Here is an 18,874-nt window from a genome sequence, read left to right on the forward strand (position 1 = left end):
TGCGTTAGTGAATTTGCGTAGTTACGTCCGTTGCACAAATTCGCCATCCGTAAGGGTGCGAAGTAACACTAGCGAATTTACGCCAGCGTTCGTTAGTGAATTTGCGAAGTAATGAAAATGCCCAACCCTAGCGAATTGACGCTAGCGTTAGGCGCTTCGGCGCATAGTGAATTTGCCCCTAAGAATCAGACCCTGTGCTCCTATTAGCTACGTATCTGATGTGCCTCACGTGGAGCCACTGTGTCACACCAGTGTGTGTCCACAGCCAGATAATCTGACTGGTATAACAGTAACCTAAACTCATTTTCAAAATTGGCACATCAATACATGTGCATGCATGTATTTCATCAGAACATACCTGAGAAGACACTGGCGCTGCTGCAGGTTGTTAGGAGCATCAATGAACACTCAATATGTGCCCATTTGGACTATCCATTATGGCTTTAGTGTTGGATGTTTTAGTATGCCTAAACATCTTTCTTATATTAATGTTTTATATGTACAAAACCCACAGTTACTATCTTACATTTAGCATATATTCATGTGAATATATGTAAATTATTATCCCTTTTTTAGGAATTTCTTTTGATATTAAAACTAAAGCTTGTTTGCTTCTATGTTTCCCTCCAGATAATCTGTTTACTCACATATGTACAATGATATAATTAATCAGATTCAATGTCATGCATGCTAGCAGACAAACATAGCATATCTCTCTAAAGATTGTCCAGAGTCCTTCACCAATAACTAATATCTATAGAAAATATAAAAGACCTTCATTAACAAAATAATATTACTGTTGATACTGTAGATCAGGGATCCCCAACCAGTAGCTCGTGAGCAACATGTTGCTCTCCAACCCCTTGGATGTTGCTCCCAGTGGCCTCAAAGCAGGTGCTTATTTTTGAATTCCAGGCTTGGAGGCAAGTTTTGGTTGCTTAAAAACCAGGTGCACTGCCAAATAGAGCCTTAATGTAGGTTGACATTCCACATAGGGCCTACTAAATGGCCAATCACAGCACTTATTTGGCAGCCAGGAATATTTTTTATGCTAGTGTTGCTCCCCAACTCCTTTTACTTCTGAATGTTGCTCGCGGGTTGTAAAGGTTGGGGATCCCTGCTGTAGATACTGTAGATAGCTCCAACTTTCCATTGAATCAGGGGATAATATACTTTAATTATTTTTCAAGAGTCACAAAGGTAGTAGCCCTAGAATCCACAAAGCTATTTTTACCAATCCCAGTATAAACATGTCACATAATGGCATTACTTAATGATTGTTGACAACTTGAAGGGAAGAAAATACATGGAATGGCTTTCATTATAAAACTAGTTACAAATACTTAAACACTTATATACAAAGTTACTGCCAAGCATTTAATCTTTACTTCCAGTTTAGGAAGGGGTTGGATATAATGTGAGCAACTGATTGGCAGGCTCCTACTCAAACATCATATCAAATATTCCACAAAGGGGCAGACTATTTGTTTTGCTGTTTTCAAGAACTTACTTTAGAATAATCCTATTTAACAGGGTCACCTACAATTTCTGTATCAAAATATTTCAAGAACATGTCCCTTTCCCGTGTATTATACCATAATAAGATCGGGCTGATAACCAAGCCACATTATAGAAGGCTGCCAATGTTTTGAGACTGAAATTATCTATAAGGTATTTGGCTGTGCTATGTAATATAGGTTGGCTTCCTTATTTCCATTCCCTTAATGTCCTCCTGAGATTTATTTGGTCTATTTTCTCACTAGACTTAAATGGGGGAATGTAATAAAAGTCGGTAATGGAAAAACTATGCGCAAAGCGAAAAGTTATGCCTTTGCGCAAACAAATTTTGCTTTGCGCAAATTTAATATAGCTTTTGGGAACTTCTTAAAAGTGAGCAATGCGCAATTAAAATTTGCAATGCAATAACAGTTTAAGGAAGAGAATTACAATTTTTATTTGTGCAAATTGTTTCGCTCCTTGCGACTTTTATTACATTCCACCAAAAATATATTATGTATTGCTCTGCTACGTTGCAATTATACCGTCTTTCAAACTATTTTTTTTGTCATTGGATTCTAAAAGTGCAATATAGTGAAAATGACGTATTACTTGAATAGATATATACAGTATATTGTGCAGCAGCCATTTCAAATATTTAATAATGTCCCATAATAAAGAACGGTACAAGTTTATTTGAATAAGTGGTTTATAGCTAATGGGGTCAAGTGTTATATTTTTAATATAAAGAAATAAAAGGATGTTTCCCTGTATAGGCAGATGAGCTCGACCAGAATATTGGTCAATGCCTTCTGTGGGTCATAGGGATTATATATAACTGAAAAATAAAAATAAGGTCATGAAATATAAAGGTCACAAAAAGAATCTCTGGAATTTAGTATGTGGGAAAATACTCCACACTGATTTGGCACGTCACAAACATGCAGCATTGGGTCAGAATGACTATAGATGGCTGATGGGGTGTGTCAGGAGAGATTCTTGCTGAACCATATTTTTCCATGGATTCTTACCAGAACCAAAAGCAAGATGTGGTGAGTGTAGATTGTGGGAAATTCCCATATTAACTTGGAAGGGCAACATGGAGATTTTGACTGTCACGGCTTCTGTTTCTGAACAGAGTTGAAGAATTGCAGGAAAGTCTTCCAGACTATTTGACTGAACACTGAGTTTTTAACTGTGTGCCTTAAATTGCAGTTAAAGGGGTGATTCAACTTTAAGTTAGCATTTATTATTTTAGAGAAAGGCTAATTGTAGAATTTTTCATTTTTTTTCTTTTTGAATTATTTGCCTTCCTTTTCTAACTGTTTGCAGCTTATATATATGGAGGGTGATGCAGATGATCCCAACTTTCTAGTTTAGTGGGTCCTTTCTGTGGGACCAACTAATTGTTAGTTATAGAACTGCCTCACATATTTTATGTGTTGTTCTGTGGGTTACTCTGGGAACCCTCTCTTAGGTATATGTTATCTATATTTTAAAATAAAGTGTAATGTGTGTCTGTATCCAGTCCATTCTCTGTGCCAATGTACATTTACTTGTCAATGTTTCTTCATCGATGGTCTTAGGAAATACATTGCCCTAACTGGATAGAAATGCACCAGGTTCCCCCAAGAGTGAATAATTAATGAAATAATTTAGTAGGTAAGTTGCAGGCTGAACCCCCACCATTTACCATTAATACTGATGCATTATTAAAGATGCCGTTTTTATTTATGTTGGCATGACTACCTCACTGCATCATCCATATATGATACTGCCGTATTTGGGAAAGAATTACATTTGTCAGTTTGTGTCTAAATGATTTATAATACAGAATAATGACACGTCTGTTCTGTTTGGGATATCAGCGGAGTGTTTCTATTTGCTGCAGAAAAAGGGTTAATTTCAACTTTGACATCTCATAGCAGTTGTTGATATTACTGGTCCTGCGCATTCCAGGGCTTGGTTGCCATGGCAGCCGGCTTGTTCTGCAAGAAATAGGCAATTCAGAACAGGGAAGATGGAGGCTAGAAATAGTCATTAGCGCTTCAGTTAGTATGCATTGCCATTATTTCACTCAGCTTTAACCATTCAAGATGAATTATTTATTTGTATATCAGCAGGTGAAAGTCTGTAGAATATGTGCATATGTCTGTGCACATGAGCACAAGCATACAGTCATATATATTATTTACCCATTATATATTATACAGGTTGTGTGTGCATGCTACTTCTGCATATGGTTTAGCAATAAAAATATAATACCTTCTGTATTACAGTGGTACAGTGCTTGCTTGCTTCTGATTGATGACTTGTGCTTTATGTACAAGCCTTCGTTTTATCTGGAATCATTTCTGTCTGATTCCCCACCCTGCAATAGTGATACTTAGATCAGCTTTTGCACACCTAGTAAATGGTGCGTGTGCATGTGCGCCCACACACAATCACACACAAAGGACTGATTAATACAACATACGAGTGTGAAAAATGTAGGATAATTTAGCAAACAAAATGTTTGCAACTGTAGTATAGAAGCAGGGACTGCCTTTATTATGGCTGCTCTAGAGTCGCAGCACCCTCCATAATGTCTCAAAAAATGAGGGTCCTAGCATTTTTGGTTTGCATTGACAACACCAAAACAATGGAGACTGTACTTCATATGTTACATGTGACCCTCCTTTACAGCTGTGCCCTTGCCAAAGTTTGGGACAAAAGGGCGATGCAGTTCAACTATAACTGTCTGTAAAAAAGGTCATCGTAACATTTCCACTAATGTTCAGCATAGAGAATTCACATAGCATTAATCTGATCATTAATCCCGTCCGAAAAACAGAAGTAATAGATAATGGCTCATTGACTATGGATTTAGTCTCTAAACTGTTGATTCTACATTATTACCCAATCATAAAAAATGCTACTTGCATATCTTAATCAAGGTCCAGTGACATGTTTGGCTAATAAACATAATGAAAATATATTGATGCTATTTGTGTAAGGGTATAAAATCATAAGCTGTAATGTAAGCAGCAAGACAATTGTCTGTAGCTGCTGAATGTTTTGCTGATATTACAAGGGTCTCCAGGTGGGGTTGATTTCCCAGGAATTCAATCATCAGACTTCTCACTATAAAATTACATTTAAAATAAGAGAAATGCCACTTAAATCGTTATAAACGAGTGGGTTTCAACATGTTAACGTCTGCAAGTATTCCTTGAAGCAGAATCGGTAGGATATTAATATGTTATCCCCCCCTTGTGGTCACATCTGAGAACTAGATGTAAATTTTCCATAAAACAAAGTAACAAACTACTGTCTAAATATAAATTCCCTATTTTTCAGCTTTCTTTATATTTTTATGTGTGATACCAATATGTACTACTACTCTAGTAAAAAACAATTACAATTTATATTCCCCAATTGGAACAATTCCATCCAGCGTGGACAGTGATTGTCCAAATCGTTAGTCATCATGGGATTTGTGTTGTGGTTTAAATTTACATGGGCGATAGTGCTCAATGCTGCTGCTGCTGCTGAGCTGTGAGGAAATTAATCCCTTTGTCAGCTCTGATCAATACATCAATTCATTTAGAACTTTACTGACTATAAGAAAAGGTCTGATAAAACCTACAAATGACAAAAACTGCTAGTAATCGTTCTAGATTCCCCTTGGTTTAAAAACCATAGAACACAATTATTTTCAGATGAAGCATGTTTTGATATGCCTGTAATCCTTGACTGTGTTTTTTTCTACCAAACTTTGGATCGGTATTGGTACTCAGGGCTGCTGAGTACTAACACTGAACTGGGATATAGGCATTTACTAAGTACTACGTTCCAATACCCCTACAGAAAATGAATGTGTTTGACTGCAGCACATTCTGACACATTTATTAGCTTTGATGCATGTGTCAGTTGGTTAAAGGGTTCCCTGACTAGTAGGTTTAATTCCAGCTAGGGCACTATTTGCAAGAAGTCTATGTTTCCCCCCCCCCTTGTCTGCCTTGGTTCCAGGTACTCCAATTTTCTACCACACTCCAAAAAAAACCAGGCAGGTTTATTGGCCCCTGATAATTGACCATAGTGTGTGTGAATGTGATATGGACAAATGTTAATATGATCAATCTCTGTAGAGCACTATAGAATATGTTGGTGGGATGCAAATAAAGAATAAATATAACAAAAAAAGATCCTTATGGATCCCCCAGTGTGAACTTTTATATGTCTACCCTCTAGTTTATTAAAAAAAAACACTTTTTAAATGTTATCAAGTAGGGACCTTTATAGTTCTGTAGTCCTTGAATGTGTTTTTACCACAGTTTTCCCCTTACATAGTTACATAGTTACATAGTTAAATTGGGTTGAAAAAAGACAAAGTCCATCAAGTTCAACCCCTCCAAATGAAAACCCAGCATCCATACACACACCCCTCCCTACTTTTAATTAAAATTCTATATACCCATACCTATATTAACTATAGAGTTTAGTATCACAATAGCCTTTAATATTATGTCTGTCCAAAAAATCATCCAAGCCATTCTTAAAGGCATTAACTGAATCAGCCAACACAACATCACCCGGCAGTGCATTCCACAACCTCACTGTCCTGACTGTGAAGAACCCTCTACGTTGCTTCAAATGAAAGTTCTTTTCTTCTAGTCTAAAGGGGTGGCCTCTGGTACGGTGATCCTCTTTATGGGTAAAAAGGTCCCCTGCCATTTGTCCATTTTTAATGAACCAGTTCAAGTTTCTTAACCAATGTCAGCCACCCAACTCTCAGACTTTACGGACACTGGATGCAGGAAGTGTTTCCTATCAAAATGTAACAAGATCCTTTGATTTCTCATAGAGACCATCATCAATGGCATGAGGCCTTGTCAAGGGCAATACATTAAACCAAAGGACACATAACTTATATTGATACCAAAGCCTGCAACTGCATGTTGTTAGCCCCATTATTAAATGTGTTTAAAAGTTAACAAATGTAGATTTTGTTTTAAAATTCACTCCATAATTCAGGCATGTATAAAGGACTGTGGCCCCTGCACCACTGGCTTATCCGTCAGTTTTACTGTATACAAGTGTTTTCTCTCTCTGTTTACTGATATGATTTCTGGTAGGTATAAATGTGTGCCCAGAATCCTTTTTTTCCTTTTTATACAAATATATATATATATATCAACATTTGTGTTGAGAATATACAATGTATTCTGATATACTAAAGGCAGTAATCAAATCGTTTCTTAAAAGGGACCAATGCATCAAGCCCACTTAGATCCTCACCTCTTGAATATTGTATCTCCTTCTTCTGATTAGTCATATCTCCTCTTTCATTATTATCAAACACAAGGGGCAGATTCACTAAAGGGTGAATTGTCGCCACCAACCGCTTCACACACTTTGCCATGTCCAAATTCATTACAACTACCGTATATACTCGAGTATAAGCAGACACAAGTATAAGCCGAGGTACCTAATTTTACCTACGAAAACTGGGAAACTTATTGACTCGAGTATAAGCCTAGGGTGAGAAATGCAGCAGCTACTGGTAAGTTTCAATAATCAAAAATGAAGGCATGAGTGGGTTAAATCACTTGATTAATAAATAATATTAAATTATAAAGTGCAGTGCAAATGAATTACCATAATTAATCTCCATAAATTGATTAGGAATTAATTAGAAAATTAATTAAAAATTAATTAAAATTTAAAAACACCTAGATAAATAGTACTCATTGGTTTAATAAATTGATTATTAATAATTAGATTATGACTGAGGACAATTTAAACAATTAATTAAAATTGAGTCATAATATACTGGTGACATAAAGTGCAGTGCTAATAAATATAAGTTAATAATAGACTAAAGTAGATTCTAAAAATATTTAATAGTGACCATCAATTGAAAAGGATAAACACACCCAACTGCTTGATAATGTGGGCATGGTGACAAGCAAAAGCCTTGGAATTTCTAAAAATGTATTTCATTTGACCCCAAAATGTATTCAGGTGTATTAATTACAATATAAAATATAACTTTAGGTGCTGCTTTAAATGATGCTTGGAAAGTACTGAAAACAAAACATTGTAGGGACCATAATGATTTTTTTAACTAGTATTGATATATAAATCGCAATTCAGCACAATTATATGGAACCAACATAATTTGTTGCTGAAAGATATCAGTATTGGAATAATGACTTAACCAGCACTTTTTAAGTAAGGCAAAATAGTTTTTTGTTGCTGCTACAAAATGGAGTGAGGGGGCAGCAACCTCAGTCCCCCCCTTTTATCCTGCCTATGTCACTTTGCCTACTCCTTCAGCTGCCCAATCCCCTACCAACAACTAGGAGGGTCTTCTTCCCTCTTTCTCCTTTTTTTCCTCCTATAGTAAAATGTCTGTTAATTTCTCTTTTATCCTTATACTGTGAGTGTAGTATTTTACTTCCCCTTAGCTTTTTCTTTTCTCCCTTTATGGGCAGTAATTCTCGTGTCCACCACTATTCTTCCCAACTTCTACATTGTATTTATCTTTTCCTTGCCCTCTTATCCTTCTCTGATTCTCTTTTCAGTTCTTTTCTATCTTGCTTATGTGTACATCTATTATATACAATTTTGTTTACCCCCTTTTCTTTAATTCTTTCCAGCATAGAATTGTTCAGGCAGGAGCTCCACCCTAAGTAGGCATGAATTAAAATTTATTGCACACAGTTGCTATCTTGCTAGCAAGCCAGAACAAAGCACCAGAGCTAAATATTGCTGTATGACCCCCCTATACTTTTTGTTCTTTCTTTCTCTGCTTCTCTAACGTACATATGAATATATACCTCTAATGCCTTTTTCTTGTTTCTATTTATTTATTTTAGTGTGGTTTTTAAACCCCTTATGGTAGTTTTCAGATTATTTAGTCACTGGACATTTTGTTCCAACAAATATCACTATATTAGAGGGAAATTGTGGAAGCACTCAAGGCTAAATCAAAATATATTTAAATATAATGGAAGTGCTACTTACAATGCACTTCCCTGGGCCCCTGTCTCATAAGTAATTCAGTATAAATGCAAGTGCATGTTTACAAAACAGGGGTTTTTAGTTACCAAAGTTATGATCATAAAATTGAAAAGCCACCATACCACGTCAAGGTAAACCCCATATGGCGGCCCCTAACTTATTTTAAAAAGAAAGGTTTCTCTGCATAATAGCATTTCCTGTGTTCAGTGTGTGTTGAGCATTGGTTTCAATTTGAAGGCTGAATCCAACAAATATCACCACATAAAACCACAAATATAATATTAAAAGAATCACTTATTCATGGAATGATTTTCTCAGTTGTGGTTTGGTTGGTGGTGTAGAAGGGTCTTGTGCATGTGGTTTTCTATAAATTGGCTTGTCACCATAATGCATTAGAGTGAGTTAAGCTTTATTGAACAGAATATGTTAACATGTCAGGAAACAGTATTGATAAGCATAACTTATATAGATAGACAAGGGGATATATATTGAGTGTGACAGGCTTTTAAGTCGAACTGTTAAGGTTTTTCTGCATGTCATCCTTAAACTTCTTTTTAAATGGGTTACAGGAAAAAGGATTGCTTTTATGTGTCCTTAATAATGCATATGTAAAATGAAATAAAGACACGATTAGTAGCGTACAACCTTTGGAACTCACTTAAGGTCACCAGGCCTTCTCTTTTCATTTGTTTCACTGTGTACACTTCAGGGGTTATTTATTAAAGGTTGAGTTTTAAAAAATTTAGTTTTCTAGGGTATTTTTCAGTCAAAACTAAATTTTTATTTATTTTTTAAAAAAAATAGCTTGAATCCAAAAATACAGCATCTATATCCTGTCGAGGTTGTGTGGAAGTCAATGGCAGGGGTCCCTTGAACCATTTGAACATGTTTGTAGCCTTCATGATGTTTGAGTTGTTTTCAGTGGGTTTCATTCAAAAAAATCAAAAAAAACTTGATCAATTTGAGTATTCAAGTTTTTCACCCCAAATTGACTTTTTTTTACATTTGAGTTAAATTAGAAATCATTTGAGTTGTGAGTTCATTTGAGGTATAAAAAAACCTCACAAACCTCTAAAACTTGACCTTTGATAAATAATCCCCTTCATGTATATTCATATACAAAGTCTGTTATTTCTTGGATCTATTAACAGGGCGGGGTTTATTTTTCTAAGCATTAATCAACTTAAATTACACGCACCTAAAAAAAATTACATGCTAACTCGTTTCTGGTGCACGAAGAAAAATGTCTCAGCCTCCATAATTTACCTAATACTATTAGGTTTAAAAATGATGATCTGCACGTGTTTCAGATTTAAGACCTGAATATTTGGTATATTAGGTATAATGTACATTCTGTATTTTGGAGTCTGCTCCTTATTATTAAGAATTGCGATGTTCCAATGGGGTTGTGTTATTACCTGGCTTGTTTAGGGCAGTCAACTATGGTGTGATCACTGTAAATGCTTTATTTTTTCAAGGAATATAGACAGCAAAATTTAGATGGGTGGGGTTTGGCATACTTACCTTTTAAATTGTCCTGTGGCATGTTTATTACAGCTCTGTTTGTCCCAGAAAATGAGTGGCCGTACTACAGCAAAACTGCATCCAGTTAAACATTACTTAAATAATGAGAGACTTGTCACAACTGAGCAATAATGATAGGTTCCATTACTTCATCTGGAATGCAAGGTTGTAGGTGTATTTATTCTTTGATTTTCCAGGGATAAGTCAACCTAGCCCACAGTGTGCTGATGATCCAGGTGTTATGGCTAGCATGGCAACAGCCGTATCTGCCTGCATCCTGCACTTTTATCCTTGTTACAGTATGAACAGATATAATTGGTGGTGGGCAGCTGGAAGAAGGCATAGGGATTTTATGATGCTATACTTGATAATATAACTAACAGATTATAGCTTTGAAATTGGATATTAATTATATTTATATTTGTTTTTTCCCCCAATCTTGTATGCATGTTCGACAAATGGAAACATGAACATAAAATAGTTCAAATAGTTATATATTTTAGAAACTCAATACCTAAGTCTACAGTTCAATTTCAGATCTATATTAAATATGTGAGTACCATTGTCAAATTTCAAACCTCTATTTGATGGCGCCCAAGCCCCTTTTCATCCCCCTGACTTCACTGTAAGTTGACCTGATCCTGGGTAAATTTGTTATGTTATGTATACTGTAATTCCCACCCCTGAATATACATTTCTTTCTTTCTAAATGAAATAGCAATGATCATTTTTCAGCAAAAATAAATTATGCAAAATAGTCCAAGCAATTACACTTCTCAGATTAATAAGCATAACATCCCCTTTTCATATTTTATGAACAGTAAACACAAAAATAATTAAGCGTCACCTAATTGTCCCTGCTCTGTTGCTTTGTTTATTTCAGCTGTGGCTGCTATTTGGCTGCTATTGAAGTTACTGGCACTCATACATTTTAACATTTACATAAATTATAAAAAAAAAAAAAGTAGAAGAGTATTATTTCACAAATGGTTTGTATTCCTGGTTGGAAGAAATTGAAACAATTTGTTTGTATTGTAATGTATCTAATATTACATGCTGTGGTCAGATATCTCTAGAGTATACCACTTAAATGCATTTTTTTCCTGAGTAAGATGATAGGTACTGTAATGTGATTGGCTCAGCCTTGCTATTATTATTGACCATAGGGTTTATTGAGTTGCTGCTGTCATATGTGCCTTTTTTCAGCCTGTCACTTAACATATTGATATTTGCTAAACATCTATCATGCTGAACATACTCTCTACTAAACTTTCAGAGATCTGTATAAAATGGCCTGCCTATGGCTTGTACTTTTGTAAATTGTTCAATAGATATTTACTCCTTGTAACAGATATCAGGTCTTTCAGAAAACAAAAATACTATTTACTATTGACTTCCTGCATATAATTAATGTCAGAAGTTGTGGATTTTGGGATCACCCCTAGGCCATTTGTTTGTCTTCATATGATTTAGAATGGCATATTTAGGGGAGAAACAGACATTACTGAACCTCATTTACTAACAGTTGCTTTTAATACTCTTAAAATGTAGATTCATTGTGCCAACTGTTTCTTCATTTTAGGTTGGTGGGCACACAATGCTGCCAATCCGCTGGATGCCCCCTGAGAGTATCATGTACAGGAAATTCACAACAGAAAGCGATGTTTGGAGTTTGGGAGTTGTATTATGGGAGATATTCACTTATGGAAAACAGCCTTGGTATCAGCTTTCAAACAATGAGGTTTGTATATACAACACCCCTTGTCTTAATATAAAACAAATGCTAGAGCAAGTAGAGTGCAATGTTCTTTTTTTTGACATCTTCTTTAATTAGATAAGAACAGTTCATTATTTCAGCATAAGGCCTTCTGCATTCGATGGTAAACTGTAGATGTATTTATATACATTTGTCTTCTGTGCTTTATAAAGTAATCCTCATCATCATCCTTTTAAGGGAGCTGTTTGTAGAGTCACAGATAATCGAATAAAAAATGTATAATTTGATTTTACCTTAAACGGCACCGTTTGGCTGAAAATATTTTACTCCAGTTGGGGTGTAATAGTATTTTTTTTAAAAAAATTCCCCCTGCCAGCAGGCATGTTGGGGCATACACATGCACATAATGAGCAAATGCCGAAACTTGATCATTATGTGCATGCACATGACGTCAGAAGCTCATGTACTCTGCACTACATGGCCAATCTAGTTTTTTCCCAACTGGAATGCGGCCTCTATTAGCCCTCACCTTTGGATGGGGAAAATATTTTTTTTGCCAACAGGTGCCCTTTAACTTTATTTTACAATAAATAAATATAATGAGACATTAGGGATTATTCACTCTGACCCCAGAAAGAAGTGCTATAGCAATAATTGTCATAAGGCATGGGAGTCTTCTGAATTGTTAGCATTAGGGAGAACATTTTATGTTATTTTGTTATTTTATTAACATAGCATAATTATCCTGTTTTAGGTAATAGAGTGCATAACCCAAGGGAGAGTTCTCCAGCGTCCTCGCACATGCCCGAAGGAAGTCTATGACCTCATGCTGGGTTGTTGGCAGAGGGAGCCTCATATGAGGCTTAATATCAAGGAAATACACAGCCTCCTTCAGAACTTGTCAAAAGCATCTCCTGTATATCTTGATATCCTTGGCTAAGAGATCAACGTGTTAGTTGTTCATGCTTGATAAATGAATGTGGTGAACTACTGCAGAACTCCATGAAATGTGTTATAACCTCTGACAGTGTTATTGACAAAGATTCTGAGAAGCTTTCAAAGGGCAAGCTACATAAACGACTCCATCTCTACAATGCACAGTATTGACTATTTACCATGACTATGTTGTATATTTTTTCTCCCAAGCTTATGTCTTCTTTAGCATTGTCCCTACTCTCCTTCAGTTTTTCTTTGGTTTTCTCTTATATTACCTACCAATGTATGCTTCTGCCCTTACGTAATGCAGACTAATTAGACAAAGGCCTTAAAACCTCCTCTGTTAATCAGCAGGCAAGCATGTCTGTTTACCACATCTAACAATGCCTTGTATTTCCTGCCTTCGATGTGGATAAAAAAGGGAAAAAAATGACATAAACTTTACCAGTGATGTACATATATTTAGAGTTTCTACTGACTCTTAGTAACCTCTGTGTTTGGTTTTTGTGCACTTATGGCAATTGATGGACAAGATGTGTACTTGATTGCAGGAAAAATTAAACCAACAATAACCCGAAGAAACACATTCAATGCATTTTACTCCGAAAATTCTCCCTTATTTGTGCTTGGCTATTCCTTTATCATCACATACAAAGTACATGGTAAAAAGATATATGTTGCCTGTTTGCCATGCCTTGTCATATCTATGATCGCCTCTTTCCTACATGCGGTAAAACTAGTACTATAATAATGCATTAAACAGAACAACTTATTTTAAGAGACTAAGATCATCACAATGTGATGCTGTGTTTAAGTAATACTGCACCCAAAAGACAATCTCTATTGACCATTTCAGTCTCCTTATGTGTAGCTCAACGAAGTTGTGGTCACTTCTTTCTGGCCTGAAAGATGTTTTATTGGTTTCATTTGAAGACAGGATGAAAAGGATGGGGAAAAAATATGAGTTAAATATGTATTTTTACTGTTGAAAAAGTAATGAGCTGATCCAAAATTTGAACTTGCTTTCTCTTCTGGTAAATAAACATATACACATATTTCCAGGCAAGACAAGTCTGAAATGCACAATTAAATGGCTGGGTTTTGATCATTATCTCTGTTGGCACTGGCCTGAAGTTCATATGACTGTATGTAAGATTGTATAAAAAAATGATACTTTCTAAACTGTGTGTGATGTTAAACTCAGAGGCAGCGCATGCATATATATGTTACTGGCATGATGTGTCCAAATCAAAGGTATTAAAATATGCTCCCAATACATACTTAAAACATGAAAAACCCGATATCACGGTTGCTTCCTACATTGGTGAAAAGGACCATAGTTTATCCTTCAGATAACCCAGAAGCATGTAATACATTACAATTAATTTTGCTCATAAGAAACATAGTGGCTTCATTTAATCCTCTGAAAAGCTAGGCCCACGTCAAAAAAATTACATGGTGTGGAGCCATCCACTCCAGTAATCGCTTACCTGGGAGACTAACCTTTGCATTGTCATTGACATGACTCAGATAATCACGATAGGTAAATGTAAATAAGTAAATAAGTATATGAAAGGGACTATCACAATATGCACTTGCTTTAATAAAACAACAAATTACTCAATTTGCCCCAGTGGAAAGGGGTCTAACACAGGAAACTGCCTCATTCTGGACATGATACATACTGTATTGTTGTCAGTCTTTTGAAGGTGCAAGTTCTACACGTGCAGATATTCGTGTGTTGTTAAGTTGTCTGACTTTATATCTACTTGGTAGAAACTCTGCAAGACTTTTATTTCAATCTCAGTATTTCAATGTCTTTCGTGCCCTAGCTTGCAGAAAAATGCCCAACCTTTTCCTATTCTACTTAAGTAGGTTAGTGATATATACGTGATACTGAAATGAACAAATACTGTTAGAATATCTGGAATGTAGTCTATGTGGAACTCTGACTAAACATTCTTTCAGTGGCGCCTAATGGCAATAGACATCTCTTGGTTTCTTCACAGACCAAATAAGAGTATATTTCTGCATTGCTGGATTCTAATTATCACTGTACAGCAGTTACAATACTAGAACTCTCTGTATTTTGCTCTCCAGGGTGGTTTTTAGTTCAACAGCCAGTAGAGGACAATATGCTGGGCTTATTTGCCATAATAAACTGTCAAATTATCACTTTAACAAGGGCAGGCAGTCTTGAGTTATTCAGCTGTGGGTGTATAAGGGGCACTGTCAGACAGTAGCTGGTAGTTATAGTTTAACAACAGCTGAAAAAAACACTCATTTTGTATTTGAGCTAAAAAGTGTCAGAATCCATTTGTTTTCTGAAAACAGTAAAGTATTGGGTCAAACATTTCATATATATATATATATATATATATATATATATATATATATATATATATATATATATATATATATATATATATATATATATATATATATATATCACTTCTAAATTATACCAATAATTACAGAACTAAAACTGGTTTCTGGCTTTATCCATGCAAAAACTTCACACGTTATTACGTGCAATCAATTTTACTAGAATTCCAAGGGAGGCTCACTTGGCATACTATGCTTGTGATGCAGATCTTACTTTTTATTATTTTTGCTTAAACTTTCACTTTGTCATCTGTTTATCCTGGGACACAAAACTAGATTTTATTTTCTGTTTCCCCCCCCTTCTTTTACTGTATTTGTTTTCATAATTTCCAACACTTAATAATATGATTGCAAAGTTGTACTTTGTGTTTATGAATTATATCTTGTTTTTTTACTAGTCAAAGGGAATATAATAAAAGTTGCAAATACAACATTTGCAGAAATAAGAATACAATTTGCATTTCACAATGTATTGCAATTTTTTTTCTGTCAACAACTTTTATTACACTACCCCCATATGTAATAGAACATTCATAGTTAAGTGTGAGCTATGGCCCCCCCGTGCCATATTGCCCTGACCCAATTCAATTTACTACCACCCACCCTTTGCCCTTTGAGTCTGCCCTCTGAACCCACCATCTGTACATATATATATATTTACTGAACCTCATGTGCTGCTGTGTTCATATGAAGAAAATAAGCTGGCAGGATTCTGAAAAACAATAGCACAGTGAATGACCCATTATAGGACTAATTATTCTATGGCAGTGAATCATAACAGTATAAAGGTTTGCTGCCCATCCATGTTCTAACTATTTGGAACAAGGCTCTAGATGTGCCCATATCAGTTACCTATACATGTAATATGGATACAAGCAGATTACTGGTTACTGGGTGTTAAATTCTGAATAAAATATTCATTGCTGTGATACAGAATTTCATTACATTGGTATGCACTTGTTTGTATTGTCTATGTCTCATCTTTCACAACCTGTACTTTTACTGAAGAGCGTTCATAACCCAGTTTTTATTAAAACAAGAAACATTTTATTGATTAAAGTTGCACTATTATATGATTTCATATTTATATTTTAGGATGTTCTTATTTGCTTTTTTTGTTTATGGGAATCATGATTCCATTATTTACAGCAATGACCAGCACCATGTTTGCATTGGTTAAAGCAAAACAAATTAGCCCTGGTGTCCTTGTGTGGCGCTATCAACCGCAACTAAACAGAGATTATGAAAAAAAAAGGCTATTAAAGATTGTATTTTTATTTTTAAACATTGACACAGTCATTAAAATACAAAATTGAAAGTGAATGGATTTATTGAATATTATTCTTTATGTGTATTTCATATATTTTAGTATGTTGTAACAAAGTGTTTTTTAAAGGGTTTCAATAACAAACATGTCCTTTCATATTTTTATTTTACAAATGTGGAACAAGAGGATAGATACATTTAAATCCATAACATTTTACTTTCTGATAATTTAATTGTATTTCTTTATTTCTTCATTTGATTTAATTTCTGCACTGTGTTAGTTTGACGTTAATCCATAAGAATGGCTTGTGAAATTGGGTATAAGTAGATAGTTGTTGAAAGTTGTATATAAAATAAAAACAGTATTTAAAGATGAAAGTTAATGGAAGGGAAGAAATAAGGGCCGTATATGCTAAACAATCATTATCTTAAAACCTTAGGGTGAAAAGTAAGGGCAATCAACAACAGAAAGGAAGAGCAGGAAAGATAGCTGGGAACATTAGAGTATGATGGAGGAACTGAAAACAAATGAAAAACTGTTTATTTTGCTTACTAGCTTAAAGCAACAATTCAGTCAAGTATGCGAAAAGACAAACAACAATCATTGCTTATTTTGGCTTTTTCATATCATATAAAGTTGCAAATTCAACAAACAGCTGAACAGACTGCAAAAACATGACCTTGATTCATTTGTCATTTTCATAGACAGATATGCAGGCTCTGGCTTTTATATTGTTATCTTTCATAAAATACAAAGCATAATCTTCAAATTACTATAGCTAAGTACCTTGGAGCCCAATATTACACTTTCATTGAAAATAAATTGACCCCAATATGCAATAAAGGGGTAAAGTTGCCCAGGTGTAGTTATCTAAACCATATTTATATGATGTTTCTGTTTATACAGGTGGTCAGTAAATAGTTGATACAGGTGAACTTACCTGTAGCAAATTTTGTACCTTTCGTGCAATAATCCTAGTCTCTAGGGATCATAATCATGCCCAACAAGTATATATACATTTATTTTTGATTAAGGTTTGAGTTCCAACACACAGACCATGATATTCATAATAAAGTAATAAAGTGTGTGCTTTATTTATGACAGAGGAATTATCTGCCATATACATTGTAGTGGACCATCTCACTAAATTGTCCCACTTTATTCCTTTCTGCATTAATAGATCTTATTCTATATTAAAACCAATACTATGAAGATTTACGCTTACATGGTCTACCAGAAAAGAAAATTTTAGTAATAATTTTATATCGAGGGGTACAGTTCACTTTAAAATTCTGGTAATCTTTGTGGGAAGGATTACAAATTGATCGATACTTTTCCTCTGGTTACCATCGGCAGACTAATGGGCAGACAGAAAGAAAAAATCAGACTTTGGAGATGCTTCTTTTTGGGCGTCACTTCTTCCAGTGGCGTAATTTGCTACTCACTCATCCACCAAACTCCCATTTATTATAATTTAGGGTTTCATGCATGATCCCCGGAATTCCTCAGAATGTGTCTGTTCCTGCATCTCAAAAGAGGCTTGCTTTTCTATCAACATATTGTTATTGTTACTCTCCACCAAAACTTACTTAGCCTGATCTTTAGCCCCATCTAGCATCAGTCAGAATTTCAAGTACCCAGAATCTAAGATAGGAGACAAAATCTAAGTTTCTTACATTAATCTGAGACTTACTTGTACCACTATAAAAACTTGCCCAACGTTTCAATGATCTTTTTGAGATCCTCCAGAAGTCCACTCGCACTTTCTTTCAAAGACATTACATATCTATCCAAAGTTTCAAGCTGCACTTCTTAAACCCTTCATTCCTTTTCAATCCCTGGGTTGCAGACCTCTCTTCTGACTTTCTAGACGTCAGTGGGAGATTTATTTTCTACGTTCAAACTATTCTATGTATTTATTATTTGTAAAAATGAATGCAAAAACTTAAATGTTACTAATATTGAAGTTTTCAGATTTCAGTTTTTCCTACCAATTAAGAAAAAAATGTGATAAATCTTGATTATGTATTACTAAAAGTAAAATCTCAAATTATAAATTGTTAAATTAGCCTCCCCAGCTAAATTTTTAAGTATATCTGAAATACAGATTCTTCATAGAGGGTTTAAAACTGTATAAATGTTATAGGCATGGCAAAAGATATGTGACAACATAAAAAACACTACATTCACTAAAATGCAAGAAAAAGCTATTTGAAGAATTATAGTTAAAATATGGAAGCAGGATTAGTACTGAATCTGACATTCCTGTCAATAATTTGCAACAATAACTGTCAGAGGTGACAGAACACCAACATTATAATGACTGACTTACAAATGGCAAAGTAAGAGAAAATAATATCTGTGTTTGGTTTGTGCATTTTCTATGTGCTTGGTCACTTGCCTTTGGCCAAATCTGGTGAAATGTTGTAGAGTAACAAATAATGCATAAAACTATTTTTGAATTATCAGCAAACATTTTTTTTATATACATCTGGCACTGTCATTATTTTTATTAGCTAAAAACCTCTATGAATGTTTTG

The 18,874-nt window shown here is 34.8% G+C and overlaps 1 protein-coding gene across 1 annotated transcript in view; it reads left to right on the forward strand.

The window, feature by feature from the left end:
• Positions 1-13,188, forward strand: part of ntrk2.L (neurotrophic receptor tyrosine kinase 2 L homeolog) — a gene marked incomplete at its 5' end in the record, with an annotated part of 111,382 nt that extends 98,194 nt beyond the window's left edge. Inside the window, 2 exon segments of the mRNA NM_001086110.1 lie at positions 11,612-11,770; positions 12,501-13,188. Of these exon segments, the coding sequence (NP_001079579.1) occupies positions 11,612-11,770; positions 12,501-12,686 (345 nt within the window). The 3' untranslated portion in view covers positions 12,687-13,188.
• Between the last annotated feature and the right edge of the window lie 5,686 nt (positions 13,189-18,874).

This window comes from Xenopus laevis, chromosome 1L, assembly GCF_017654675.1.
Source record: "Xenopus laevis strain J_2021 chromosome 1L, Xenopus_laevis_v10.1, whole genome shotgun sequence".
NCBI classification, from domain to species: Eukaryota; Metazoa; Chordata; class Amphibia; order Anura; family Pipidae; genus Xenopus; species Xenopus laevis.